The 26,864-nt window shown below is 66.2% G+C and overlaps 2 protein-coding genes across 3 annotated transcripts; both read left to right on the top strand.

Moving 5' to 3' along the window:
- The first annotated feature begins 28 nt into the window (after positions 1-28).
- On the top strand, positions 29-13,765 carry CHLRE_03g199200v5 (uncharacterized protein). Its single transcript, XM_043061310.1, has 24 exons — positions 29-545; positions 640-2,609; positions 2,839-2,949; positions 3,118-3,742; positions 3,876-4,598; positions 4,837-5,386; positions 5,515-5,869; positions 6,053-6,524; positions 6,683-6,826; positions 7,053-7,150; positions 7,463-7,568; positions 7,736-7,962; positions 8,160-8,304; positions 8,669-8,797; positions 8,984-9,052; positions 9,302-9,471; positions 9,851-10,067; positions 10,259-10,646; positions 10,963-11,125; positions 11,349-11,502; positions 11,787-11,997; positions 12,265-12,428; positions 12,601-12,747; positions 12,942-13,765. The coding sequence occupies exons 1-24, from the start codon at positions 531-533 to the stop codon at positions 13,026-13,028; spliced, it is 7,440 nt and encodes a 2,479-aa protein (XP_042926599.1). The 5' UTR covers positions 29-530; the 3' UTR covers positions 13,029-13,765.
- A 1,003-nt stretch (positions 13,766-14,768) lies between these two features.
- On the top strand, positions 14,769-26,864 carry CHLRE_03g199250v5 (uncharacterized protein). 2 transcript variants are annotated; one of them, XM_001693329.2, is made up of 10 exons: positions 14,769-15,169; positions 15,259-15,387; positions 15,603-15,686; positions 15,852-16,110; positions 16,284-22,956; positions 23,090-23,679; positions 24,054-24,394; positions 24,541-24,673; positions 24,956-25,095; positions 25,315-26,864. In XM_001693329.2, the coding sequence occupies exons 1-10, from the start codon at positions 15,050-15,052 to the stop codon at positions 25,366-25,368; spliced, it is 8,523 nt and encodes a 2,840-aa protein (XP_001693381.2). In that variant the 5' UTR covers positions 14,769-15,049; the 3' UTR covers positions 25,369-26,864. The 2 variants fall into 2 exon arrangements, with proteins under 2 accessions (XP_001693381.2, XP_042926598.1); XM_043061311.1 differs by having other exon boundaries at positions 25,315-26,757.

Below are 26,864 nucleotides of genomic sequence, written 5' to 3'. Positions count from 1 at the left end.
CTGCACATTTCAGCGCCTCTGTGATGAGATTATCTATGTACGATACTGCTCTTCGTCGTGCGCGGATTCAAGGCTGGTCATCTGTGCCCCCGGGTCCGCCCTGTACAGTGCCCTGGGCATGCCAAGGCGTGCCAACAGCCCCTGCGTGCCAAGGCTTCAATCCTCAACCCCGCACCTGACTCGCATCCAGCTTGCGTATTCGCTGACGCCATGGTCCATTGCGCTCTGTCTCATTCTGATAGCATCCTGGAACCTTGGCGGGTTGAAGTTTGGCGGCTTGGGCCACGGGCCCACGGTGCTCTGCCGACTCCCGAATCCAGATCCATGCCCTGACAGCTGACTGGCCTTCGGTGGCTTGCGCATATTACGTTCCAAATAAACGTATGTGTACATCATGCCATTTCTCTCAAATTGCGATTCTGAGTCTCCATATTGTCCTCCTTATTTTCCGCAGCAGATTACTTGATGCATATTAACGCGTGTTCACTAGGAGATGCATTATATCAATAACTCATGAGTGACCGCTTGGAATGGACTCGGGCGAGGTGGGGCGCAATTCCCACCTGTTAACATGGGTTCTCAGCCTCTTCTCGCTCCCTGTTTGCGGACCCGCTTCATCCTTGAACGACGTGCTCGCAGGTTGTTGGTGCCCATGCCGCGGCGCTCCGGGCTCGCCAGCTTCGCGAGGCTTTCCAGCAGGCGAAGGCCGCGGCAACCGGCGTCATCGGCACCGCTCCTGCCTCACGCCTTCTGCAGCCTGATGTCTCAGCCGCGACCGCCTTTTGGCAGCGCCAGCTTTCGGCCGCATCCGCTGCTCCGGTGGCCGCCCAGCAGCCCTGGGCTTCAGCCTATGTGGGCAGCTCCGCACCGCAAGGGCAGGGCCCCGCATCGGGCCTCGTCGCCCCCCAGGCGCCGTTCAGCCACGTGTGGGCCCCTGCCGCGCCCCATGCAGCGCCTGCGCCACCGGCTGGCCCCGCCAGCCACGACGCGGCCAGCAGCAAGAGCGGTCGCAGTGGCAGCACCTCAGCGAGCGCGGCTCTACACCCCCGGCGGCCCGGCCTGCTCATGTTCTTCACCGCTGGCCCGGGCGGGCCGCCAGACGCCACGCGGGAGCAACAGTTACCGGCGGGGCTCCCGGCAGACGCCTGGTTACCTCAGGATCCATTTTATGGAGCCGCAGTTGAAGCAGCAGCAGGACTTAATTTGGGTGGAGGCTACGGCGGGCCCGGCAGTGCGCACAGCGGTAGTGGGCTAGGCGGCCGTGGCCGCCCCAGCGGCAGCGGCAGTGTAGCAGGCAGTGGGGTCGCGGCTGCCGTGGCGGAGGGCGCGGCGGCGCTGCGCCTTCAAGTCGAGGCGATGCGGCAGCAATGGCAGGCGGCGCAACAGCGGCAGCGCGGGGAGCGGCGGGCGCAGCAGTGGCCGACAGATGATCCGCAGCTGCAGGCGGAGGGGCGGCTTGCAGGCGGTGGCGTGGTGGCAGACGTGTGGGGAGCTGCTGGCGCAGGCTTCGGGCAAGGGCAACAGGCCCGCGCGCGGCGAGCATCCGATGCTGCCAGCATCAGCACCACCACCAGCTTTGCCGCCGGCAATGCGGACCGGCCCAGGCTGCCTGGGGCAGGCGGCAAGGAGAACCAGGGTCCGCCGGGGTATGACCACGACCCCCACATGGATACTGCCGGAGACAGGGACTCGGTGACAGCGTCGTCGTCCTCGTCAGCAGCCGGGCTGGGCCGGCGCCGCCGGCACTCCACCGGCCCTGGCGAGTCCAGCACCGCCACCGCCGCCCTCTACAGCTTTGGCGACACGCGGCACCGGCCAGGCCAGGGCGTGGAGGCGGCGTCGGCGATGCTGCGGGCGCTCGTGACCGCCACCGGCCGTCGGCCGCTTGACCCGGTGATCACAGGCAGCGGCCGCCGGCCTGCGCCGCCGCCGCCACGGAAACAGGTGTACGCGCCCGCGCCGGACCCGGCGGCGGACGCCAAGCTGCCGGTGTTCGTGGACGCAGCCGCACTGCCGCCCGGGTACCGCCCGCCCGCGCAGCAGCATCGCCGGCGGCGCTGGGGTGCGGCGGGGGCAGGCACGGGAGGTGGTGGTAGTGCTTCCGTTGACTCTGCGCCTGAGAGAGTGGCGCCCATGGCAGTGGCGGTGGCGACACCGGCACCTTCACATGCGCCGGCAGCGCTGGCAGGAGGCGCTGCAGGTCCAGCGGCTGACGATGCCCTCACACAGCCCGGCGGCGCGGCGCCTGACGCCACAGAGGCCCGCAGCCGCCGGGCCCCCTCCGCCGCCTCCGCCTCCTCTTCCACTTCTGGAGCAGCAGCAGCGGCAGCGGTAGCCGATGGCGCCGCCCCAGCCCCGGCCTCCGCCGTCGCCACCGCACCAGCGCCCACTGCGGTGGACCCCTGGTCAGGCCGGCCGCACGTGTACCTGCTGCGCCGTGACGTGGACGTGTACCTGCCCGACGTCAACCCCACCCGCCCCCGGTCGGCCTCCGCAGTCATGGGTCGCAGCCGGCGCGGCGTGGCGGAGGGGCCGGTGGCAGGCGCAGTGGCAGGAGCGGAGGCGGCGGCGGGAGCAGGCGGTGGTGGAGGCCCGCCGGTGGATTCCAGGTGAGTGCTGGAGACACATGGTGGTTTGGTGACATGGGCCTAGCCCAGAGGGTGGATTCTGGCAAGTTGGGTTTTGGTATGCGGATTTGCGGAGCGCATCAAAGCTGGAAAGTGCGCACGTTGCGACGTGGTCTTGCCTGTAAGTCAGCGGTACGGTATGTCAGCAGGCACCTCCCCTCTGTCTGCTCTAATCAACCCACGCTCCCTAACCCAACCCCACCCGGGACAGGCCCGCGCTGCGAGTTGACGACACGCTGCTGCGGCGCCGCGTGCCGGCGGCGTCCTTCGCGGCGGCGCCGTACAAGCCGCCGGCGCGGTCGCCGTCGCCGCAGAAGCGCAGGTGCGAGCGGGGAGGCCGGTGATGCGGGGCGCCCGTGGGGTTGCCACCCGCACGGGTTACCTTCATGGTGTGACATGGATCTTTTAGAGTGCCTTGATCGTGTGGGTGTGTGCCTTGCAATGCCAGGCGGCGGCGCGCATGGGAACTGCCACCCGACCGCGGCCGCAGTGACGCCAGCGACTGGGACGGCGACGGCACAGCAGGCGGAGGCAGGCAGGCCCTGCCGCCCACCTCACCACCGCGCTCGCCACGCTCGTCACACAGCAGCCAGGCTACGGGCTCACATGCCGCCGATGGCGACGCCGCTGGCGGTGGCAACACCTGGCGCTCCAGCCGCAGCCGCAGCCGAAGCGCCGTGCGAGCCGGCGCGGAGCGGCCTGGCACAGCTGCAGGCGGCGGCGCAACGGCACGCGGGAGAGGGCGCGGCGAGGAGTGGGGAGAGGCACCGGAGGCGCGGAGGGGCGACACGTTGCTGCAAACCAAGGCGGAGCCGCTGCGTGCGGGGCCGGCGGTGGGCTTCGGTCGGGCGCCGCGGTTTGCGCCCGGTCCCGGCGCTGATGGAGACGCGGCCAAACAACGTCGGGCGCGCTCAACCTCGCGGCGGCGGCGGACAGGCGAGGAGGGGGAGGGTGCGGAGGGCGCGGAGGGCACGGGTGGTGTCAGCACCAGTCGCAGCCGCAGCAGAGGCCGGCATCGGAGCCGAAGCAGGCGGCGCAGGACTGGCGGCGCGGCGGCGTCAGGACCAAGTTCAAGCCGTGGTGGCGCCACAACTGCGGAGGGTGGCGGGGAGCAGGTATGGCTGCCGCAATTGCATCCGCACAAGCTGAATTCATTGCTTGTCGCATCCCTCAGCACGTGTGCCGCACACTGCATACTCAACTGACGGCACCGCCCTGCGCGCTCGCACCCTACCGGCCTCTCTCCAGGCCGCCGCAGCCCCCTCCTCTGCCTCCTCCCATTCCTCGGAGGCGGAGGAGCCGCTGGCGCCGCTGCGGCACCTGGACGCCGCCTACGCCGCCGTGCTGCCGCGAGTGACCGGCGCCGCCTTCGCCGCCAGCAGCTCACGCCGTTTCGACTGGCTGGGGCCGGCAGCAGGCAGCGCGACCGCGCGGCCAGGAGTAGCTGCAGGTGCTGGTGCAGCAGGGGGAGGTGGAGCAGCGGGCAAGGGCCCGGACGCGGCCGCGCAACAGCGGCAGCAGCGGCGGCGGCGGCGGCGACGCTGGGCGGTCCGCGAGGCCGGTGGCGTTACCGGTGGTGGTGGTGGTGGTGGTGGTGGTGGAGGCGCTGGAGGAGGAGGGACTGTGAGCGCTGGCGAGCACGCACACGGGAGTGAGGGGGATGACGCAACGGCGTCGGCAGCGGAGCGAGGAGTGCAGAGCGACGGCGCCGGTGTCGCTGGTGGCGCTGCCGGCAGCAGTGACATTGCAGCTGCTCGTGCTGCGGCGGGCTCGGAAGCCGCCGCCGCCGCCATGTCTGTTGACGGCGACGATGATGGCATTGATGGCAGTGATGGCGAGTATGAGGTGCCGCGCGAGCCCATGGCGCCGCTGGAGGGGCTGGCGGCCGCGGTGGACGCGGTGCGGCCGCGGGTGCGTGTCGCCACCTTTGCGCACCGCAGCGTGGCGGAGCAGATGCGCACGGAGCTGCAGGTGCGGCGGTGCATGTGTGTGTCAGTGTGTTTGTGCGTGTTAGTGTTTGTGTGTGTTAGTGTTTGTGTGTGTTGAAGAGCACAATATGGCTGTGCGCGCATGTGTTACGCCTGTGCATGCTTGCATGTGTTGCGACTGTCTGCGCATCTAGCTAACTGCTGAGCACTTGCACGGCATCCCACCGCCTCACATCGCATCATGCTCCGCCCACTCCCATGTCAACGCCCGCACCCAACAGGCCCGGCGCGAGCGGCAGCTGCTCAAGGCCCGGCAGCTGCAGGCGCAGCTACGGTGCCAGCCCGTGGACGAGCTGTGGCCGGCTGTAGCAGCGCAGCTGCGGCGGGAGCGGCTGGCGGCGCTGGGGGAGCGGCGGCGGCGGCGCTGGTCAGACCAGGAGCGGCAGCAGCAGGAGCATGCGGGCTCGCAGAGCCCGCCGGAGGCAGGAAGCGGTGACGACGCAGCTGTAGCAGGGTCAGGGGCCGGGGCAGGAGCAGGGTGGGGGAGCAGGGCGGGAGCGGAGCAGCACATGAGCTACAGCTACAGCCCTAGCGCCAGTCCCGAGGGTGCCGGGATTGAGGCCACGTCACCCGGGGTGGCAGCGGCCGGCAGCCCTGGTGCGGCTGGTCCTTTGCTGCTGCCATCGGGCTCGGCAGGACGGGATCCGGGCTGGGCGTCGCCGGACAGGGCTACAGCTGCAGCCGCTGCAGGAGCGGGAGCAGCGGTGGGAGCAGAAGTGGGAGCAGGAGTGGGAGCGACACCACCGCGGCCGCCGCTGCCGCGTGCGAGAGGTATGATATGTCCGTGTGTCTGATGCTGTTGAGCAACCTTGGGCAACCTTGGCTGCAGAGCATCGATCAGGCCCGTAAACTTTACCCACCCTTCCCTCTGTTCCGCTCCTTGGCCACACATATCCCAGGCCTGTTCCTCACAGCCATGAAGTCACCATCACCGCACTCCTCGCCGCCGCGCCTCGGCGCCGCCTCCCCCCATCCCGCCGGCATCGCCTCCACCGCCACAGCAGCGGCCGCTGCAGACACGCCGACGCGGGCAGGCGCCGCCGGCGCCCGCCGCTCCTCCGCCTCTGCCGCGCTGCTGCCTGAGCGGCCGCCGCACTTCCTGGCGGCGACTCGCGCCGCGCTTGCGAGCCTGGAGGCGCCTCTGGAGTCAGCGGCAGCAGGAGCGGGGGCCGCAGGAGAAGTGGCTGCTGGTGCCGGTGTGCCTGTGGCGCCACCGGCGCCGCCCATTCCCAACTATGCACTTGTGGAGAAGAGGTGCGCGTGGCCTTCCTGACGAACTGCAAGTGGTGCACCCTCGCAATGTGCCCCGGCACCTGCGGCTGCGGCTGCTGCAGGTGGCAAGCGCATGCACCTGCACCTGCACCTGCGCACACCACGCCACTCCACGCCACACCAACGGCATCCCACAACCGCTCCCAACCCTCCTCATCCCCACAGGGCGCCCGCCGTGGGCTTCAGCCCCGCCCGCACCTCCACCGCCTCGCTACAGCCCGCGCCGCGCTACAGCCGCGAGCCCGGCCCCGGGCACTACGAGCCCTCGCTCGCGGACGCCGCAATGTCCCGCCACACCCGCGCCGCCACGCCTGTCTTCGGCAGCACCCGCCGACCCGTGGTCCCCTTCCTCCCGGGCGTGGACTCAGGCCCGGAAAGCCCCACGCGCGCCGCCGCCTCTGCGGCTGCTGACGTGGCGTGGTTGGATCGAGATCCGGCGGCGGCGTTGGATTACACGCGCCGCCGCGCGCCGGCGGTGGTGATTGCGCCGCCGCCTGCGGCGGAAGAGGGCGGCGTGGGCGGGGAGGGCGGGGAGGAGGATCTGGGGCCGGAGGGTGCCAGGCTGGTGTTGGACGTGCGATACACACTCGTGGAGTCACGTGTGCGGGGCATGCCGCGAATGAGGCCGCCGCCAGAGGTGAGCTAGTGGCGGGAAGCCGGCCGGCAGCAGACCTCGTGTGATTCCCTTTTATGTTTATGCACCTGCTCATAAACACACACCCTGCTACACGCAAAGAGCCATGACCGCTTCCGAAATGGCCTCGAACCTCCACGCCCCCATCCCTTGCACTGCAGCCCTCTGCCACTGTGTCTGACGAGGACGGTGTGCCTCTGGAGCGCTGGGCCGGACCCGACAACCCCTGGGACATGGACCTGCCCACGCGCCGCCGCCGGCCCGCATGGGGCTTCCCAGCGGTCGGCCACATGCCGCTGTCCGTGGTGGGTGCATGTGCGTGCCTGTGTGTGCGTGCGTGTATGTGTGTGTAAGCGTTTTTGCGCGCGCGCGTGCTTGTCACGCTCCTGCCGACACGCCGATACGGGATTCACGCTCTACATTGTCACACAACACACGATGCGCCGTGCACATACGCAAACCGCCGACGCCCAAAAGCATGCCCCTTTTCTCCACACATGCACACGCACACCCGCACCCCGCCGCCCACAGGCCCCCGCGGGCCGTGAGCTGCTGGACCTGCGCCCCGTGTACGACCTGGTGTCGCGGCGCCTGGTGGGCGTGCCCGACTTCACACGCACACCTGACAGGTGCGCTCGCTTGGGTATGTACTGCCTCCAAGCACACACACACACACACACACACACACACACACACACACACACAATGCCCTTGTCTTTGCGTAACGTTTTACTTGTGCTCTTTAACAAACACACACACACATACACAATGCCCAGTGCCTCTCTGCACACCTGGTCGGCGGTGGCTTTAGCAGCGGCCAGACGCACGCGCCTTTCATGGTCGCATGGTCTCAGCCAAGAACCCTCTTGATTGCCTGGTACTTGTCTCTGCCGCCTGGTCCGACTGGCGCCCCTCCACCATGCCACTGCCGCATGCTGCAGGTATGCGGGCGAGGAGGAGCGGCTGCGGCGGCTGCGACGGCAGCCCACCGCGCTGGACTACGAGGCGGACGCGGCGTGGGCCTACCTGTGCCGACACGTACCGGGGGTACGTCCTGCGATGGCGCGCGGTTGTGGCCGACAGGCTGTGAAGATGTGGGGGTGCAGGCGGGGCTGTGCGTGCCGTTCCAAGGGTGGCAGGGCACCCAACAGAGCAGCCGAACCTTGGGTCCCCATTACTGCACAACACAAACACACATGCTGCCACACGCACAGGTCATATTGCGACTGGCGGCGCCACGCTGGCCGCCGCCGCAGCCTGCGGACGACGATGGCGGCGGCGGCAGCGGCGGCGGCGGCAGCGGCGGTGACGGCGACGCCGGTTTTGGCCTGGAGGCGGAGGTGCAGGCGCGGCAGCGGCGGCAGGCGTTTCTGGAGCTCGGGGCCGCCATTGACGCCATACGGCCGCGGCCGCCGGCGTGGACCTTCGCGCCGCTGGTGACGTGAGTGCGTGCGAAAGCGTCACAATAGCCTGAGCTTCCGGCATTGCTGATTCTTCCCTTGCCGTGCCGCCGGCACCTTGTCGTGAAGCTACACTTCTCACCTTCACTCGACGGAATGATGCTGGAAGTACGGTATATATGCTCCTCACTTCGGTGGCCTGCGACCGCGTTGCTCGTGTCCCCCGCGTGTCCATTAGGTTGGTGCGGCGAGACGACAGCCCCGCCGCGCGCGGCCGCGGCTTCGGTCCGCTGCTGTCCTTCGACCTCAACATTGGGCTCACCAAGCGGCGGCTGCCGGGGGCGCTGCCCTGGGCCGCCGGCCCCGCGCGGCAGGGCCTGCTGGTGGGTCGCGTGCGTGTGGTGCCTGTGCGGCATCTGCGTGGGCGCTGTTGTGTGTGTGCTGAGCACTCGCGGGCCCTGTGGCACAGTATAGCGCGCGTGTGTGTCGTGTTTGCGATGCTTAGGACAGCTGTGGGGGCGGGCTGCGTATGGGCTGAGCACCTGTGAAGGCGCTTGCATGACTTCAAAATATACCGTGCCGTGTGGGCGCCGGTTGTACAACAAATAGCGGCTCCGCCGTCGTCAAAGCATTGGCCGCGCTCTCCTCCTCACTCTATTGCATCTACAACCCACCTCCACCTATCTCGTACCTGCCCTTTCTCCCCATCCACCCACCACCGCACCCAACCCCCCCCCCCCCTTACAGGACCCCCGGCTGCTGGCTGCGGCGCGGCACCTGGCCCCCGGCACCTACGACGTGGAGCTGGCCTGGCGGGCGGTGCAGCCGCGGCCGCACGTGCCCGACTTCACCCGCTTCACCGGACACGGCCTGCTGGTAGGGGCAAAGGCGTGCGTGCATGTGCGTGCATGCACCTGCAGCGTTGGGGTAAGGGGCCTGGAGGGTGAGCGGCAGGGCTCCTCTCCAGGTGCAACACAGCACACGCAGACTGCGGCTCCTTGTGCACGCCTGCATACACGTGCATGCTCCTTCACGCTCCTTCACGCCCCCCCCCGCATACAGGACGAGGAGGAGGAGTTTGTGGAGGCGGACGGCGGCGAGCTGCCCTACGGCGCCCGACTGGTGCTGCAGGTGGGATGGGGGCCGGCGGCGACAGCCGCAGGCGGCATAGCCATGCGTAGGGATGCGTGGGGAGCGTGGCCGTGGCCGCGCCCCGTCGCCTGTAAAGGCCTCGTCCAGGTCGATAGCGTACGCGACCACATATCCATACCGACTATGCTGCACATGCCCTGCGCTTTTGTGTCCTGTGATCTTATGCGTCCATGTGACCTCATGCGTCTCCCCTCTCCTGTGTGCTGGTGCCCATGGCCACGGCTGCAGGTGGGTGAGGCCAAGGACGCGGTGTTGCGGCGGCGCGACGCGGCCCCCGGCCCCCAGCGCATGCGCCTGGCACTGGGCCGCGCGGAGGACGTGGCGGGCGCCGACCCCGCCTACCTCCACCCCACCGGCCACCTGCCGCTGCCCGACCCAGGGCTGGACGAGCCGCTCAGGTGTGCGAGCGATCGCGGGCTGACACGTGTGCGCGTGGCCCATGTGGCATGGCGCGTGTGGCCATGGGCGCCCGCGTGGGCGTGGTTGCGTTGGTCAGGAGGGCGGTGTGGGTGTGCGGGTGTGAGCTTGTTGAACATCAGCGTAACCGACGTGACGGAAAAGCGCTGACCCGGTGGGGTCCATTACTCCCCATCGTTAGGCTCAGGTATATGAGTGCTGATCGCACAGATTCACACCCGTCAACAGAGCTGCTGCCGCACCATGCGAGTGCGCGACATGCCATGCTGTGCATGGTGTGCGTCTGTGCTCTGCACCTGCCTGCCTGCCCGCCGGCTAACGCCTACCGACTTCAACTCACCCCTCCGTCTTGCGCCCCAGGCCGCGCCTGCGCAATGTGGTGATCGAGGCCGGCGCCGGCCACCTGCCGCCCGCGCCGCAGCCCTCCATGCACGAGGCGCTGCGCGGGCCGGGCGCCTACTTCCCGGAGGGCGCGGAGCAGGCGCTGGCGGCGGTGGGGCCGGCGGCGCGGGCGGTGGACTTCAGCAAGGCGCCGGAGCGGCGGCTGCTTGAGGAGGACAAGCCCGACCCGGAGGAGGTAAGGGCGCGTTTGTGGTGCCAGCATGGCGACAGCAGTGGTTGCAGCGTGTGCGTCGGTGATTTCGTTTACGGTATTGAACTTGTGCCGCGCGCGTAACTCCAGCTTCAACCTTTCTGAACACCGACGCTATCACCGTGCCCCATCCTGGCCAACCTCCCTCGCACTTGTTTGTGCCCCTCACTCCTCAGGTGTTGGAGGGCAACCGACTGGTCCTGTCGCCGCACACCGCACTCGACTACGTGCGCCCGCGGCCCCACGTCGCGCTCATCCCGCCCCTCGTGCCCCACGCCGAGCGCGAGCCGGATCCAGCCTTCCATGCCGTGTACGACGTGGATCCCGGCCTGGATCTCGTACTGCGCCGCCCTCCGGGCCACCCTGGATTCGACGGCGCCGCCGGCCGCGATCCGCCGCTGCCGGTGCCGTACGGCATTGATCCGCGGCCGGCGGCGTACGGCGGCCACGTGGGCCACGGGCTGGCGGCGGAGGACGTGCCGCTGACGGCGCTGGCGGGATTCCGGCGGGCGCCCGGCGGGCCGGACTTTGAGACCATGGTGCCGCGGGAGGTGCCCAAGCCATGTGCGTACATGTGTTCTTGCGTATGTGTGGGTGTGGGTGTGGGTGTGTGTGGGAGCGTGTGTGTGTGTGTGTATGTTTGTGTGTAAATGTGTGTGTGTGTAAATTTGTGAACTGGTGCGCTGCGTAGCGTGTGCGCGCGTGTGCATGCGTGCTCCCTGACACATACCATAAAGCACTCTACCTCTCACCTCTGCACCCTTGTCCTCCTGCCCCACTAACCTTTCCCCTTTGCCTGCCTATGACACGCACATACACACACACACACACACACACACCACATACACACACACGCACACACACGCATGCACGCACGCAGCCGACTATGACGGCCAGCGGCTGGACCTGGAGGCCGCCGCCGCGCTGGACGCACTGCGGCGGCGGCCGCCGCGCGCAGCCGACATGGCACTGCAGCGCGGCCGCTGGGAGGCGGGGCCGCACCCCGACTGGGACCTCACGGCCTGGCTGGACTACAACCCCAGGTGTGCCGTGCGTGGTATGTGTATGTGTGTGTGTGTGTGTGTGCCGTCCGACCGCTATGTGTGTATGTAATTGTGTGCCGTACGCTGCAGCACAGTGGCAGTACGGTAAAGGCAGCGGTATGCATACGCGGGCGCCTACCCAACAACCTCACCAGCAGTGCACATGCCGTTGCATATGCCCCGCAACCGCGCCCGCAACCTCGCGATCCCGCGGCCCCCGCAGCCTGGACGCGGTGCGGCGGCGGCTGGTGGCTCAGGCGGCTGTGCCCCTGGGGCTCCAGCTGGGCCGCGAGCAGGCGGCGCGGGCGGACCCGCGGGTGGGCGAGGCCGCCACTGGCGACCTGGACGCCGGCTGCTACCGCGTGCGGCACAGGCTGGTGGGCTGGGGTTGAGCCTGAGCCTGAGGTTGGGCTGGGTGGGCTTGGAGGGGCGCCGCTTCGCGGCCGTGCTACTAGGTGGCTGGGTGGATGGATGGAGGAATGCGCATGCCGGCGGCTGAGGCGCTCAGCGTCAGCAGAGCTCTGGCACCGCCTCCGATGGACGCAGAGCCATAACACCCCCACCACCGATAATGCAGCGCATGATTTATTTTCCTTAACCGCGCACCGTTGCCGGCACTGTCACACCGACAATGCCACCGGCACTGTCACACCCGACACAGGTGATGCGCTCCGCTCCCGCCATCGACTTCGGACGCGGCGCCGACCCGCGCCACACCGGCCTGCAGCCGGGCGCAGTGCCCGCCGACCCGGATGCCGGCAACGTGCTGCTGCTGCAGCCGAGGCAGCCGGAAGGCTGGCAGCCGCCGGCGCACGAGGGCCGGCCCTGGCGGCAGCCGTTCGGGCGCGGCGAGGGGCGCTGGGAGCGGCCCTGTGAGTGCAGGCCCCAGGTCTTGGTCGTGGGCGTGGGTGTGGGGAGGGTGCGGGCTTGGTTGCGGAATGGGGGTGGCGCGCGTCGATGGCGTGGTGCTGGCGTCTGAGGCTGCAACACAGCTCCGATCCTCCGCTGCGCCTCTACCTCGCATACGGGGCAACATGGCACCTGCTGCACGCACGTGCGCAAGACAGTAGACATAACACACACACACACACATTTTCACACATAACCACACACACTTACACATCTACATGCACACACAGTCGCCGACCCCGCCTACCGCTTCCTGGCTGCCGCCGGCGACGAGGGCGGCGCACTGCTGCTGCGGCACAGCGCCGACGACCTGGCGGCGCTGAGGGCCCGGGCCACTGCCGCCAACGCGCCCGCCGCCGCCTGGGGCTGGATGACCAGCCGCCGGGATGCGCAGGTGCGTGCGTGCCGTCCGTGCATGCATCGCCTCAGTTCCTAGTCTTCCCACGCCCTGCGTCGGTGCCGCGGTTTCGCTGCCCGCTTGCCTGCTTGCCCGCCTGTGCCCCCACCTGCGCACATGCTCCGTCAAACCTGACATGTGCCCACATGCCGCCCCCCCCCACATACAGGTGCTGCAGCCGGACCCAGCCGTGCCGCCGCCGCCCCGCGCCCAGCCCCGCGCCCAGCCCCGCGGTGTAACGCTGCTGGCGGCGGAGCTGCCTCCCAAGAACTCCGAGCTGGAGCTGATCAAGAACAACCCGCCCAATGATGCCAGGGTGAGCTTGGATTGCGCCGGGGGATGTGTGCGTGCATGCGTGCATGCCGGTGCAGGAGGGAGGGAGGAGAAGCCCGGGACGTATTGCAGTGCCCGGGCCCCTGGTTTAAAACGTGGACGTGCAGCAACCTTGCCAGCACTTACATGTGTGCCGACCAGCCGGCAATTTCTACGCGCAATGCCTTGCCCTCTCAGGTGGTGGCGATACGACGTCGGGACCGTGTTTTGGCCCGCATGGTCGCCCAGATAAAGGCACAGCGGGCGGCGGTGGCGGACGTGTGATGCGCCGCGGGTCTCGATACGGCACCCAGGTCTGGGCAGGCTGGGGCGCAGGATGTAGTCGATGTCGAGCCTGGGAGGGGGCGGTTCGATCATGTTCATGAATAAACCTGGTCCCCACGCTGTTTGGCATTCCATGTAACTCCATTAATATTGTCCAGTTGAATGTGTGGACTACTGACGGAGGAGGAGGGAGGCATTGACCCAGCGGGTCGCACATTAAGATAACACTATTCTGGACCGCACGGCTGGACCACCGCATAGAACAGAGGGTGCGACAGGTTGGAGGGGCTGGCGGTTATGGTTACACATGGTGCTGGTAATAAATTGATGTACCCGAGCTGTAGGACGCGCAGGTATGCGAATGCAGTGCCGAGACTGGTATGTCGCAACGTCGTATGTCGGGATCAGGGGGGGGGGTGTTTGGAAACAAGGTGCCAGCCCCCATGCCCCAAATCCCCGGATACCTCCTTCAGGGGACGACCGACCGCACCACGGACAAAACCTTTTGGTTTAGGGGTCAAAACCCCTCCATTTAATACCAAAGTGATGCCAATCGACTCCTCTTGACGAGCGCTATCACACTGTGCCATCGGCGGTCCTGTTCTGAGACTTCGGTCACCGGCGGGATCCTATTCATGGAATCCCCTCGACCCAGCCCACCCCGCGCTCAACTGTCTGCCGTGTGACGACTGACGAATGGATAATGTGCATCGGCAGTCTTGTAAGACGTGAATTCATGCGCACCAGCGGTCCAGCGCTCGAGAGCCCAGCCGTGTCAGTGCGCATGTGTCCAATGTGGGGACGTGTGCCGGACACGTCCACGCCAGGACGCGCAACTTAGCCCTCACACGCTTTGTTTGTGCTTATTACGGCATAATGTGCACATATGAGCCTTGTAACGCTGCGTTTGGTCTCTAGTTCTGCTTGTGGGGCGCTTCCCGAAATCCGCCTTGTAGTGCTGCGTTTGGCCTCTACGGCAGTTCTGCTTGTGGGGCGCTTCCGGGATGGGCTCCCGAAACCCGGCGGACCCCCCAAGGGAACGACCGACCCCCAACTTTGGCGACCCAGAACTTCCTCACTAGACCACCCCTGACAAAAGTTACGTGCGTAGTGCTCTCCTGAAGCTCTACACTTTTGAGCATGGGGGAGGCATGGGGGTAAGATTCTAACCCCCCCTGTCGGGATGCCCAAGATGTCCAAGTCGACACGTCGTAACCTGACCCTGTCAAACAATATGCCTCAGCCATAATATGGACCCGCTTGCAGAACACCGCAAAGCTGCCAGTATGCTGGCGGCGGGCGCTGGCGGCGCAGCTAGCACATAGTTCCATTTCAAGGCGTTACTGAAGAGGACCTGCAGTCAGTACTGCTGTCGGTTGCCATGCGGCTTGCTGGCGCTACGCCTCTGCCTGTAATGAAGCAACAGCCGGCCGCCGGGCTGCTGCGGCAACCAATCCACAAACCAGGAGGAGGAGGGAGGATGGAGGGCAGGGGAGGATGGAGGGATTGACCCATCGGGTCGCTGCCTTTCCACCGGGTCGCCACATAGCTGTGCCAGCTGCACTCCAGCTGATATAACATTATGCTGGGCCACCACGTACTATCACTATGGAACGGCCGGACCCGCTGAGGAGTGAGGTGAGAGTACGGGAGTCGAAGGGGCGCAGCACTCCTTATACGGCTGTTGATCACATCAAGCTTGCTTCATTATGTTGTGTTACAGCTGGCGCGCAAGAGTACGGTCGTCTCGACAATGGCGGCAATTTTCACAATCAAAACTTCACACTGGCCATTAAACGCTGCCCGTCATCTTTGAGGTCTGTGCAGTAACTCTGGCCAGTGGTTGAAATGTTAGCCTAGTTACCGGTTGGAAAGTTGTGGTGAACAAGTTCGCGAGGTGCCCACCCTCTTTTTATTATGTCAAGCATCTTTTTGAGACCCAATCATCAGCTGTTACTTGGTTGGTATCCGCGACGTATAATCATGGATTAAACGGACACCCAGCGGGCTCTCCGCTCACAATGGCCCGCCTGCTGGCCTGGCTGGCTTGCTGCGTGTGGCCACGGGAGCAGGCGCACAATGGAGAAAACTGGAGAGACAAGACTTCAAGTCACCGGCAGTCAACTGTGAACAGGCGCCAGGTACTTCATCCCGGCTACGGCCAAGTCTTCGTAATCGTGCGCTGAGCTAATACACTTCGCTTCTGTATGGAAAACATGTACATGTCCAGGATCCTGGACAGCTGTCGGCTTCAGGTGTGCTGCCGAGGCCCAGTGCACCTCTCAACCATCCTTCGGAGCCTAGCGCCTCAGCTGCGGCGCAGGCCTACGCCGAGGACACGGAGGCCCACAAGCAGCGGGTGAGCCACGCACGAAAGGTGCAGGGGGGCGCACCAGCGCCGGGAGTCACTGTGTGGGCATGGGCTTGTGGGGGCCTGTGGGGGCTTGTCGGGTGCGTTCAGGCGTAGGTTGACTAACACCGTCCTGCACACGTAAACGGCAGCCGAAAGCAGTCCGCCGCCAAGTCCCAGTCTCCGTGACGCTTGCGACCCGTGTTTGCACATGCGTGCTTCAGGCCTTGCGGGACCAGCTGCTGGTGGAGGCCACCACCAGCATCATCACCGTCTTCGACCTGGACGGCGGGGCGGTGCGGCACCAGGTGCGCGGCCAGCGGGTGGGGGCTTGGGGCTTGTCGCCTAGGAGCTGGGGCTGGGGCTGGGGCTGCCTCGCTTCTTTACAGGTGCCCTGGGTGTGTATTTGCGTGCGCATGGATGGGTGACCTTTGCTTGCTTTCCCTCACTACCGCACTGATGCTGCCCGGCAGAATGCACTGAGCAAGGAATTCTTCGGGGAGCGATCACAGCATGCACAGCACCAGCAGCAACAGCAACAGCAGCTGTGGGCCTCAGGCGCTGCCGGCGTGACGGACGCCTCGCTACCCCTGTTGTGTGACGTGGAGCCGGCCCTGCCCCCCCTGGAGTCCGGCCTGGCGCCGCTGCTGCTGCAGCTGTTTGCCTATGAGCCGGAGAAACTGCAGGCAATGTTAGATCGACTGGCGGAGGGGCCCGGCCGCGTGTGGCGAGGTGCGGTGGCTGCATGCATTGGGCGGGGTGTTGCAGGGTTTGGGGATGCGTATTGCGGTGTGGTGGCGACGGCATGGGAAGAGCCTTATAACAGCCTACCGCTTGCGGATGGCACCGGGAACAATTTCGTACAGCAAGCGCACTCCGAACTTGCTGATACCGTCCCCGTACAGGCGTGCTTCGTGTACCAAGCGGCCTGGTTGCCGCCGAGGCGGCGCAGCAGCTGCTGCTGCCGGAATACTGTGACCTGGCCGGCGGCTTGTCGGAGCTGATGGCGGCAGCTGACATAATGGACCTGACGCTCGTGGAGGAGGAGGGCGAGGGGGAGCAGTCCCGGTCTGGGCCGGGACGGCGGGGGCCATACGCGGGACAGCAGCAGCAACAGCATGGGGAAGAGCTGGCGGCGGCAGTTGTCTCGGTTGCAGCAATCGCGGCACCTGTGGACGCCACCCGCTGGCCGCAGCCCCCTGCCTGCGCGGTGGCCCCCGCCGTGTCGTGTCCGGATAGAGGCAGCAGCGTGCATGACGTGCAGCAGGCGGCGGGGCCGGCGGGGCCTGGGCCGGCGGCGCCTGATGCGCAGGCCCAGCAGCAGCTGGGGTTGCCGGTTTCACAGCAGGTGGCCAGCGGCGGCGGGGGCGCAGGCGGCGCGGTCTCTGTGGCGTCCTGGTGGCGCAGGCGCAGTGACGACTGCATTGCTGAAGGAGGACCGGGCGGAGGCAGTGGTGACGGCGGTGGCAGCAACTCCCGCTGGCGGTCGCAGGCGCAAGTAGTGGCGGCGGAAACGGTCATGCAGCAGACCTCAGGCCCGCTGGTGCAGCCGCAGCAACAGCAGCCGCAGCTCGCGCCGCCGGCGTCTGTGTTCACGCAGTTGCAACATTTGAAGCCACCCGCAGTAAACACCGCTGTAGCTGCAGTCATCGCTAGCAATGCCAGTCCCGCAGCAGGCGTGGGTGGTGGCGTGGCCCTGCGTGCGGCCGTCGACCAGCGTACACTCAGTCGGGAGCTCAGCCACAGCCAGAGCTACAGCTACAGCTACAGTCACAGTCGCAACGGGCTGCTAGCCAGCTACGACGATTCCGCACCGCAGCAGCCGCTGCAGCACCGCATGCCTTCCCGGGAGCTGCAGGGGTCCATGCGGCGTGCAGCGCCCGGCGGGCCACACCAGCAGCCTCCTGCAGGGCGACCGGCGGCAACCCCGCCCGCCGGCAGCAGCCGGCCTAGCTTCAAATCGTCTGCTGATGCAAGCGGACGGCTACTGCCGCCGTCAGGCTCGGCTGTTGCATGCGGCCTGCTGCTGCCGCTGCCCACCCAAAGCGACCACTCGGCCGTTGAAGTGTGCAGCGCGGCTCTGCTGGCGTCCGGTGTCCTGCCCGAGGGCCGGCCGCAAATGGACATGATTGCAGAGCAGCAGGCGGCAGTACTGCTAGGCGCCACCCCTGGCCACCCAGAGCCTCTAGTCACGCTGACGCCCATAGACAATGACACGTCGGGCCACGGCGGCCCCTTGCAGGCATCCCACCGCGCCATCCATTATTCGCTGGAGCAGGAGTGGCCGTGGCCTCAACGGACGCCGGTGGTGGGGCACCGGCAGCAGCGGCAACAGCACACCGGGCCGGCTGCAGCACCGCCGGGCGCAGGTGCGCCGCCTCTCCGACCCGTGCGTACGACGGTGCTGCCGACGTTGCATCCACACGCCGCTGCCGATGGGAGCCCCGCCTCGTGCTTCACGACTCCACGGGACTGGCAGTGGCAGCAGGCGGGCAGCTACCCAGTCACCCCTGCTGGCGCGGTTGCTGGGGCACGACAGGCGAACCACGGCGGCCCTGTCTCCTGCGGCTTCGACCCACTCGACACCGCAGCAGGCGCGGGCACCACCACTACCAGTGCCGCCGCTCACGTGGTCACAGGCGGCGGCGCCCATCAATACAACACGCTTGAGGACTTGCTCCTGAACTCGGGGGCCGGCGGCGCGCTGGCGACGTCGGTCCTGGCGGTCACGCTCGGCCGTAACCTGGACGTTGCTCGCAGCCTTTCCATCCATCGCCTCAACCTGCCGGCCTCAGCCATCGCCGCGCCGAGGTCGGGAATCATGGCGCGTAGGGACTTGGGCGCAGTGGCGCCCCCCGCCGCCAACGGAATGGGTGGCGGGGTGGCGTCAGCGGCGGCCGGCGGCAAGATGTGCATTGGCCTCGGGCCGGGTGTGGGATCAGGTGCGCCGCTTCGGCAGCTGTCGATGATGGATTGTCGGCCGCCGGGCTCCAGCGGACTGGCGGCGGGGCCGGCGATTGGGCCCTATCGCCCGCTGCGGCCGCAGCGCTCCTCTTCTTCTTCCACTGCTGCCGGTGTTTATGGAGGGCGGCCTCAGTGCTTTGACAGGCCGCCGCCCGCGGACCTTCAGCAGCAGCACCAGCAGCCACTACTGCACGCGTCGCAGCGGCTGCTGTCGCGCCGGTCACTGTGCGTGGTGTCGGCTTACGGTGCGGATGCCCGCCCCACCGGCGGCGGCACTGTCGCCTCTCAGTCCTACGTCACCGTCGGCGGGCCACCACCACCGCCAGTGCACCTCCACGACCAGCAGCTGCAACAGCACCCACACCAACACCGCGTCCCCACCTCTTGGCACTCTGGGCTGAGTCCAGTCGGCGGCGGCGGCAGCAGCACAACGCGGTTATTGCCGCGGTCCGGCTCCCTTGCACCGCTGTCGCACACACCTGCGCCGCACGTGCCGCAGCCCAGTCGGCGCGCCGAGTCTGCGGCCTGCCTCGTGCGCACCTTCACGGCTGCGCGGCAGCTGCAGCTGCAGCAGCAGCGGCAGCATCCACTTCCCATTGACCTGAACTCAGCGCTGCAGGTGCAGTGGGATGGGGCTACAGCGGTTGCGGCTGCGAGTTCTCCAACAGCTACCGCTGCCGCTAGCAACACACATGCAAGTGCTGCAATGACAGGGCCGCTTTTGTCGCCAACCGCTGCTGCAAGCCCCACACCAGCCAGTGCTGCTGCTGGCGTCGTCGTCGCACAGCTCGCTCCGGATCATCAACAGCATCCAGCAGCAGTGGGCTCGGGCCGCGATGTCGGTGGCAACTTCCACACACTCACATGTGAGATGCTGGGTGACGGTACGGCCGAGCTGGGTGGGGACGAGGAGGAAGGCGGACGCACACGTGCCGCCGGCGGGCTGATGACAACCACGGAGGACCACGGCTCGCTAGGCCTGAGCCTGTTGACGGCATCGGGCGCAGCGGAGAAAGACCGCTGCTATGCAAGCGATGGCACTTCCGACCTCGCCACGGCATCTTCAGCCCTCTGTGACAGTCGGACGTCGCGACCCGCAGCACCAGCAGCACCAGCAGCACGCTCTTCAATGGCGGCGGCGGGGCCGCAGCAACAGGCCCTGGAGTCTTTACAGAGCCAACACACGTCCGCATCGCCCCTGCGGCCCGCCGCGCTATCAGACGGCTGGCGACCAGCAGTGGCAGCCGCAGCGGAGCGTGCCGCAGGCAGCAGCGGCGCCGCCACCGTCATTGCGGCCGCCTCAGCGGCCCTGGCACTCGCGCGCAACAGTTGCAGCGGTATTGCGGGCTGTGGGAGCAGTGCGGAGATGCGTACGCTACTGCTAGACAGCGGAGGTGCGGCTGCGGGCACTGATGGCACTGATGGCATCGGCGGGGGCGCCGCTGCGGCGGTGCCGACAGCATCGGCCGAGGGCGGCGGCTCACTGACAGCAGCGCGGCGGCTTTGCCGCCTTGCCGACAGCCCTACAAAACGCCCGCCAGCCGCTGCGGCTGCTGGTTTTGCTGGAGTTGTAGCTAGTACGTCAGAGGGCTCAATGCAGCAGCACTCGCCATTGCTGCTCAAGTCCTCGCATTCCTTTCCACAGCCGCAGCAGCAGCCGCAGCCTGTTGGGCTTCAGCAGCCACGGCAGTTGTCGTCGCCACCAGATGTGCGGACGCAATCGCAGCAACAGCAACAGCAGCACCAAACGAGGCAGCCACAACCTTCACAGCCGCTTATGCTGCCGCTGCCGCCTTTGCCGCCACCAGTGGCGCAAGCGTGGCCCGCCGGGGAGTTGCAGCCCCAATTGCTTACAGGGCAGCAGCAGCAGCAGCCGTACCCGGCGGCGGCGAGGCGGCCAGGCGTCGACTCTGTCTCCCCCGTAAGCGGCCTGGAGCGACGGCGTGGCCTACAGCGCATGGCAAGCAACAAAATTACTGGCATCCTACCTAGTGGCACGCGTGTGTGCATCGCTGACGGCGTCTTGCTAAGTGATGCGGCGGCGGCTGCAGGCGCGGCGGCAGCTCGACGAGGCAGCACTGCCGCCTCATCAGTCACCACAGCTGCCGACTGCTGCACGCAGCCCGGCTCCAACACGGCGTCTCGAACGTCTGCTGGTGGCTTCTCGCACATCAGCAGCCTTGACGGCGTGTCGCCGCTGCTCCGACACGACGACTCGGTGCTGACCGACGAAGCCGCTGCTGGTGAGCGGGCGTTGCAAAGCCGCAGCTTGCCAGCCACTGAGTACGACGGTTGCAGCAGCCAGCAGCGGCAGCCGCATCCACAGCAGGCGCAGCAGCTGCGTCCTCAGGAGCGCCTACCTAACCATGTGACCACAGCAGCTGCTGCAGCGGCGGCTGCCGTGGCCACAACCGACGCGCTGCCTTCGCCCTTCACTTCGTCCTTGGGCGTCAGCTCGGCCCTTGCGCCAGCAGAGCAGCAGCAGCAGCAACAGCCGCAACAACAGCGTGTGATGAACATGTCAGATCTGCGCGCCAATAGGTGGCGAGACGGCGAGAGCCCCGCCAATCGCGATGTCGAAATTGGCGCAACTGATGCAAACTGGCACCAGCGACAACAGCAAAAGGAGCAGAACGCACGCTGTGGCGACACAGATGGTGGCGAGGCGGCGAGGCAGGCGGGGGCCCTGGTCTGTCCACCATCTAGCAGCTCATCATCCGGCATGGCTGCTGGCGGATCTCGGCAGCAGATGGCAGCAGGTGGCAGCAGCGGGGCGTTCCAAGTTGGCGCCAGCGGCTGGGTGGCGGCGGGCGGCAGCAGCAGGACGACGCAGCAGGAGCTATCGCTGACGCTGCGCTCGGGCGAAGCCGCACGGCACGTGCTCGACACGACCGGAACCAGCGGAGGCTTCTCGGCTGCTGCCGCCGCCGCCGCCGCTGCTTTCGGTGTCGGCAGTAGCGCCGCGTACCCACCTGCAGCAGCCCCAATGCCTGTGAGTGCGCGAAGCATGAATGCCGGCGGTGACAGGGCCACAGCCGATTCCGCCCGCAAGCTCCAGAGCGGCTGCGACGGCAGCAGCAACGAGAGCCCTCACGTTGAGCTGGGTTGCAACGACGGCAGCACCACCGCCCCGGCGGCAGCAGCCGCGGCTGCGGCCGGCGTGACTGCCACGCAGCCGGGCGGCAGCGGCGGCGAGGCTGGCGGCCTGCGTGGCAGTAGCGCCGTGGTCAGCAGCAGCGCCGGCGCCACTGCTGCTTGCGCCCTGGGCGTGATCGTAGATGTGCCACGTGGCATCCCTGCGGCTAACATCGCTGGTGCCAGCGGCGTCTGTGGCACCGTAGACAGCAGTACGGGCGACCTCCTATGCACTGCCCTCACCTCGGCAGCCGCTGCTACCACACACACCGCTGCCAATGTGGTGACGGTGGCTGGCGCAAGCAATGGCGGAGACTTCGCCGTCGGTGCAGAGATTGAAAGCCCGATGCACACGTCGCTGCTTGACACACTCGGCGTGATGCAGAATGTCACTGCCTCAGGCATGACCGACACGCGGGTGCACGACGGCCCGCAGCCGGATGCGGACAGCGGCACAAAGTGGGGCAGCGGCGGCATTTGTGGCGGCGGTGGCGGCGGCGGGCTCGCCTTCGCCCGGGGGAGCCTCACGCTGATACCCGGCCACGCCGGCGGCTCGTGCAGCCCCGCTCCGGCCGGCACCGGAGCGGAAGGGCCGATGCCGGAGTGCCTGCTGCTGTCGCCCTTCATCGGCATGCCTCGACCCTCTGGCGCCGGGCTGGCGCTTGCGGGCGCTTCCTGCTCCGGCGCGAGTCCAGGGTCAGCTGATTCAGCAGCAGCAGCAGTAGCAGCAGGCGGGCAGCAGGACTCGGCTGCTGCCACAGTTGGCGCCTGGCCGTCACTGCAGCAGCAGGGCAGCAGCAGCCCTTGGGGCTCGCAGCCGCCCGTGCCTCCGGCGACGATCTCGCGTGGGGCCGACAGCAGCGGCAGCTTGGCCGCGGCAGGGCCGCCGCCGTCGCAGCAGCTGGCGCGAGGGGCGCCCCGAGCGGCAGCAGCTGCTGGCCACAGGGCGGAGCGGCCAGTTGCGCCGCTTTTGATGAGGATAGGCAGCAGCGCTGGCCCGGTGGCGGCGACGGGCGGGAGCGTAGGGCTGCCTGCTCTGCAGCCCGCGGCGGGCGCACAGCAAAACTATCACCAGCAACAACAACAATTCCGACAGCGGCTTGCACAGCAGCCCTCATCACAACAGCAGCAGCAGCGATTGCTGCAGCAGGCTCTGCAGCAGGCTCTCAACCAGCGGCGCCAGCATCGCGGGCACGGCCTTTCCTCTCAGCAGCACGCTTCCACTTCACTGCCGCTCCCTCTCGCCGCCTTCGGCTCCACTTCTGCCTCCGCCGCCCTGCTGGGTGTTGGTGCATTCGGCAGCACCGCCGGCGCCACGGCGGCGCTGGGGACGGCGCCGCCGACCTACCACCGCATCACCGCCACTCGCTGCGTGGACCCAGGAAGTGGGCGGGAGTGTGTGGTGGTGGTGCAGGACGACGTCAGCGCCAAGGTAGCGGTGGAGCGACACCTGGCGCTGCACTTTGAGACGGAGCACAGGTGCGGCATGGGTGCTGTGCGTACCGTATGTCTTCAAAAGCCAAAAGGAAAGTGGCCGACACCGGCTCACTTACGGTATCCCGCGCACACCATGCACGCTTACAGTTTCCCTACCTCTCATATATTCGCGCAGGCTGTTGGAGCAAATCTTTCCCAAACACATCCTTCGCGCGCTCACGGATGAAGCCGTCATGGCTCAGGAGGAGAAAGAGCGGCTGGTCGCCGCACTGGCGGCCGCGCAGGGCGCCGACGTCCACCACATGTCCATGGCACTGGCGACGGCGCTGTCGCCCCGCGCCGGCGCCGGCGCGGGGGCCAGCGGCCGCCGCGGCGGCAGCTTGGTGTCAGCTGGCGCGGCGGCCGCTGTGGCGGCTCTCCGCCGCATGCACCAGCACTACAATAACAACAACAACATGAACATAAGCAATGGCGCTAGCATGCATGGTGGCGAGCACAGCGCTCACGGTGGCGGTTCGGCTGTAATGGCGGCGACGGCGCAGGGCTCGCCTGTCGCGTCAACGCCGTTGCCGGTGCTGTCTGCAAGTGGGCTGTCGGCGCGTGCGGCGAGCGTGTCGGAGCGTCTGTCGGCGGGCTTGGCTGGCAGTGCGCGGCGGCACGGCAGCGTCAGTGGCGGCATGTGGCTGCGACCGGCAGTGCGGGAGGGCTGCAACGCTCTGGCCACCTTCCACCCGCGCGTCACGCTGCTGTTTGCTGACGTCAAGGGTGCGTGTGCGTGCGCCTCAGCTAGCCGTGTTGTGCATGCATACCTTGTTGTGCCAGCCACACACACACGCACACACACTCTCTTTCTCTCCCGACTGCTTTCCTAACATGTGCATACCATACCGTACGCGTGTGTACCGTATCGCGCTCTTAGGGTGCCGCTCGCAGAAACACTGCGGGTTCAATGTGTGTAGCTTCCATTTTGCCATTCTATCTAAGCTAAACACACACACACACACATTTCGTTTCCTTTCTTAACACACACACGTACGGCACACATACACTGTCCTACGCATAAAGTTTTCCCTGTGCTCTTTAACACACTACGGCTCACAGCAGCTCCCATCAATGTGGCTTGCTTCCTCCACGCGCAGGCTTCACGCCCATGTGCCGGCAGGTGGAGCCACACACGGTGATGACGATGCTCAACGATCTTTTCAGTCGTTTCGACTCGCAGCTTGACAAGTACGGTGTTCGTAAGGTGGAGACGATTGGCGACGCGTACTTTGTCGCCGGCGGCTTGACCTTCGAAGACTCGCTATCGGAGCAGGCCGACCTCCAGCAGGCGGCAGCAGACGTAGGCGAGGAGGACGGCCCAATTGCGGCGGCGGCGGCGAACCTGCATGCGCGCACACACAGCAACGGACTGCGCAGGCGGGTGGACGGTCTGGAGGAGAGCCGCCGACATGCGACGCAGGTCATTGGCTTTGCCAAGGTGCGTGCGTGCTTGAGCATGTGCGTGCGAGCCTCGTGTCTATAGCTCTAAGCCAACGTACGGTACAGAATTGAGCTGTTACGGAATGCCCCCAGCCCACCTCGCTCACTGCGCCTTTCCAACTAATTCAGCCACGGCCCGAACAGGCATTGCTGGAGGCGGCGCGCCAGGTGCCCATGCCCACGAGTGGCGAGCCGGTGCAGATCCGCGTGGGCGTCCACACGGGGCCCTGTGTCAGCGGCGTGGTTGGGAGCAAGATGCCGCGCTTCTGCCTTTTCGGTGAGTGCCTCGGGAGGTAGGAAGCGGCGTCAAAGCATGTGCGTGCGTTTCATTGCGGGGCTAGTTGGTGTGGTACGGTACTGTGTCGCGCCGGCGCATGTGTAGAGCTCCTGGGGATGGATGCGAGCCATTGCGGCGTACGTACGTACGAGTCTCCGGTCTGCACAAGCCGTTCACGGGAGTGCTCACCCTCAGTTCTGACCGTCGCAGCTACCAGTGCTGTCTGCCATCCCGTCGTGTCGCTTGTTGCTAATCTGAAACTGTGCGAACAACCTGAAACAGGCGCCGCAGTGGCGACGGCTGCCCGCATGGAGAGCAGCGGCGAGGCCGGTGCGGTGCACGTGAGCGAGACGACCTACGGGCTGCTGCCCGAGGGGGAGCAGCAGTCGGGCGAGTGGGTGCCGCGACCGGGCGGTGTGCAGGTGCGTGCGCGGGGCGGGAACCAACGCTCTTTACTGGGGTGTCGTGCGTGGCGTCATGGTTGCCGCGGCCGCCGTGTCCCAGCAGGTCAACTCGGTACTGTGTGTGTGTGTGTCTCTGCATGTGTGTGCATGTGTGTGTGTGTGTGTATGTGTCAGCCAAGAACTTATTGTTGTTTGTCGGAGAGTGTTCATGCGTGTGTACGGTGGTGCTCGCCGCAGGTGCGTGACACGCCCCTCCAGAGCTTCCTGTGGCGCCCGTTGCGGCGGGCGTGAGGAAAACGAGGCGGCCAGGGGCGCAACAGGAGATAGTCAGAAAAACCGCCATATTCCGTGGAGCCTGCAACAGCTAGCATCGGCGCGGCTGGGCACAAGTTACATTCACGACTGGTGCATGTGGCCTGCCCGCAAGGTTGAAATAAATGCGTTAGTGAGCAGAGCATGATGAAGGCTGCCGTTTCGTGATGCGCCATCCAAGGGAAGTATGCAGGATTGCAAAGCATGAGGTAGGTTGTACAGGCAAATTATGCATGCATGGGTGTGCATGCCCTTTGCATGAGCATCGGATGCATCCCGAACGGTTGAGCACACTTCATTGCGAATGTATTGCTAGCGTGCTGCGGTTCTACGGCCTTGATATTGAAGTGACGAGTATGTGTGCTCCCTGCGGCAACCCAACACGTGCCGGGTGTTGTCGATCTTAAGGGGTAGCGGAGCAAAAGTGCTATCCTGTCCACATGGATACCTCAGTGGTGCAGACGGTGGAAGCGGTGTTTACCCTGTACTAGCAATTAGTTTCATTGCCGGCTGCTGCTGCCAGTTCAACTGGATGTGGCCGTGCTTCAGCTGATGCACCTGGTGACCTCGTGCCGCCACGGCTCCACCCTGTCCCCCCATGGTGTCTGGACTTGCGAATATTGATTTGGAATGGGGCATCCACGTATGCTGCTGGGACCTCGTGCTTGGAGACCTTCAAAGGTGCAGCCGGGGAAAATAACCGTGTAGTTCCTTGCTTGGGGGCATGCATCAGGAAGCACGAGAGAAGGAGGGGTGCATGGAATTTTCTTGGATTTCCTTGAGCATTTCCGCATGTGCATCCTGCCCGCAATTATGGCTGGCCACGTTGCAAGTAAGCTGGTGTGATGGTGCACGGGAACATACATTAAATCTGTCGATTCCTTCATTTGGAGGCATTCCAAGCGTGCCAGTGCACGGTCTGTGGTAAATCGGAGCATAGGATTAATGTGGATGGAGCGGGTGTAGGTTCAATGATGTGTACTGGCTCAGTCTGGAATCAAAATTGCGTGAGGCTCAATCAATGTCAATGCGTAGGTAGTACAAAAGGCGGTCAGCATGAAGGGCATGGGCAATACGCGGCACATACCGTATTGCGCAGGAGGGTGTTTGACTACTGCTCTAGCCACGCGCGAGCAGAGTTTGTCGTTTCCTGCTGAGACCAACCTCCTCGAGGCCACGGGTTGGCAAACCTAAGGTAGGTATATGGGACATGAAAAAGGCAAAGCAAGTGCCTAAGGTAGGTGCGTTGTACGCCTTGGGTTAGTCTATGAGAACAGGTGTGTCGTCTTGTGATTGCCTTAGCAGTTGGGCTCAGGCGCACAGAGATCAGGAGCCGTTCGTGGCCTACACGTAAGAACTCTTGTGGCCCGCAACCATATTGCGTGGCCCACACCTGGAATCCGGAAGTTGTACGAAGTTGCTTGCCTTGACAGCGCTTGCGCAAGTGTAGATGACAGGATTGGCCAGAACCACAC

The sequence above is a fragment of the Chlamydomonas reinhardtii genome, chromosome 3, assembly GCF_000002595.2.
Source record: "Chlamydomonas reinhardtii strain CC-503 cw92 mt+ chromosome 3, whole genome shotgun sequence".
NCBI classification, from domain to species: domain Eukaryota; kingdom Viridiplantae; phylum Chlorophyta; class Chlorophyceae; order Chlamydomonadales; family Chlamydomonadaceae; genus Chlamydomonas; species Chlamydomonas reinhardtii.
The sequence above is the reverse complement of the archived record's forward strand: the minus strand, read 5'-3'. Positions and strand labels throughout refer to the sequence as shown.

Bases quoted from the DNA above. Each gene is read 5' to 3' on its own strand.
- CHLRE_03g199200v5 (XM_043061310.1), top strand. The intron at 6,827-7,052 runs GTGGGTGCATGT...CGCCGCCCACAG, and splicing joins GCCACATGCCGCTGTCCGTG to GCCCCCGCGGGCCGTGAGCT. The intron at 7,569-7,735 runs GTACGTCCTGCG...CCACACGCACAG, and splicing joins TGTGCCGACACGTACCGGGG to GTCATATTGCGACTGGCGGC.
- CHLRE_03g199250v5 (XM_001693329.2), top strand. From the start codon at position 15,050: ATGGCCCGCCTGCTGGCCTGGCTGGCTTGCTGCGTGTGGCCACGGGAG. The intron at 15,687-15,851 runs GTGCGCGGCCAG...GCTGCCCGGCAG, and splicing joins GCGGGGCGGTGCGGCACCAG to AATGCACTGAGCAAGGAATT. The intron at 22,957-23,089 runs GTGCGGCATGGG...ATATTCGCGCAG, and splicing joins CACTTTGAGACGGAGCACAG to GCTGTTGGAGCAAATCTTTC.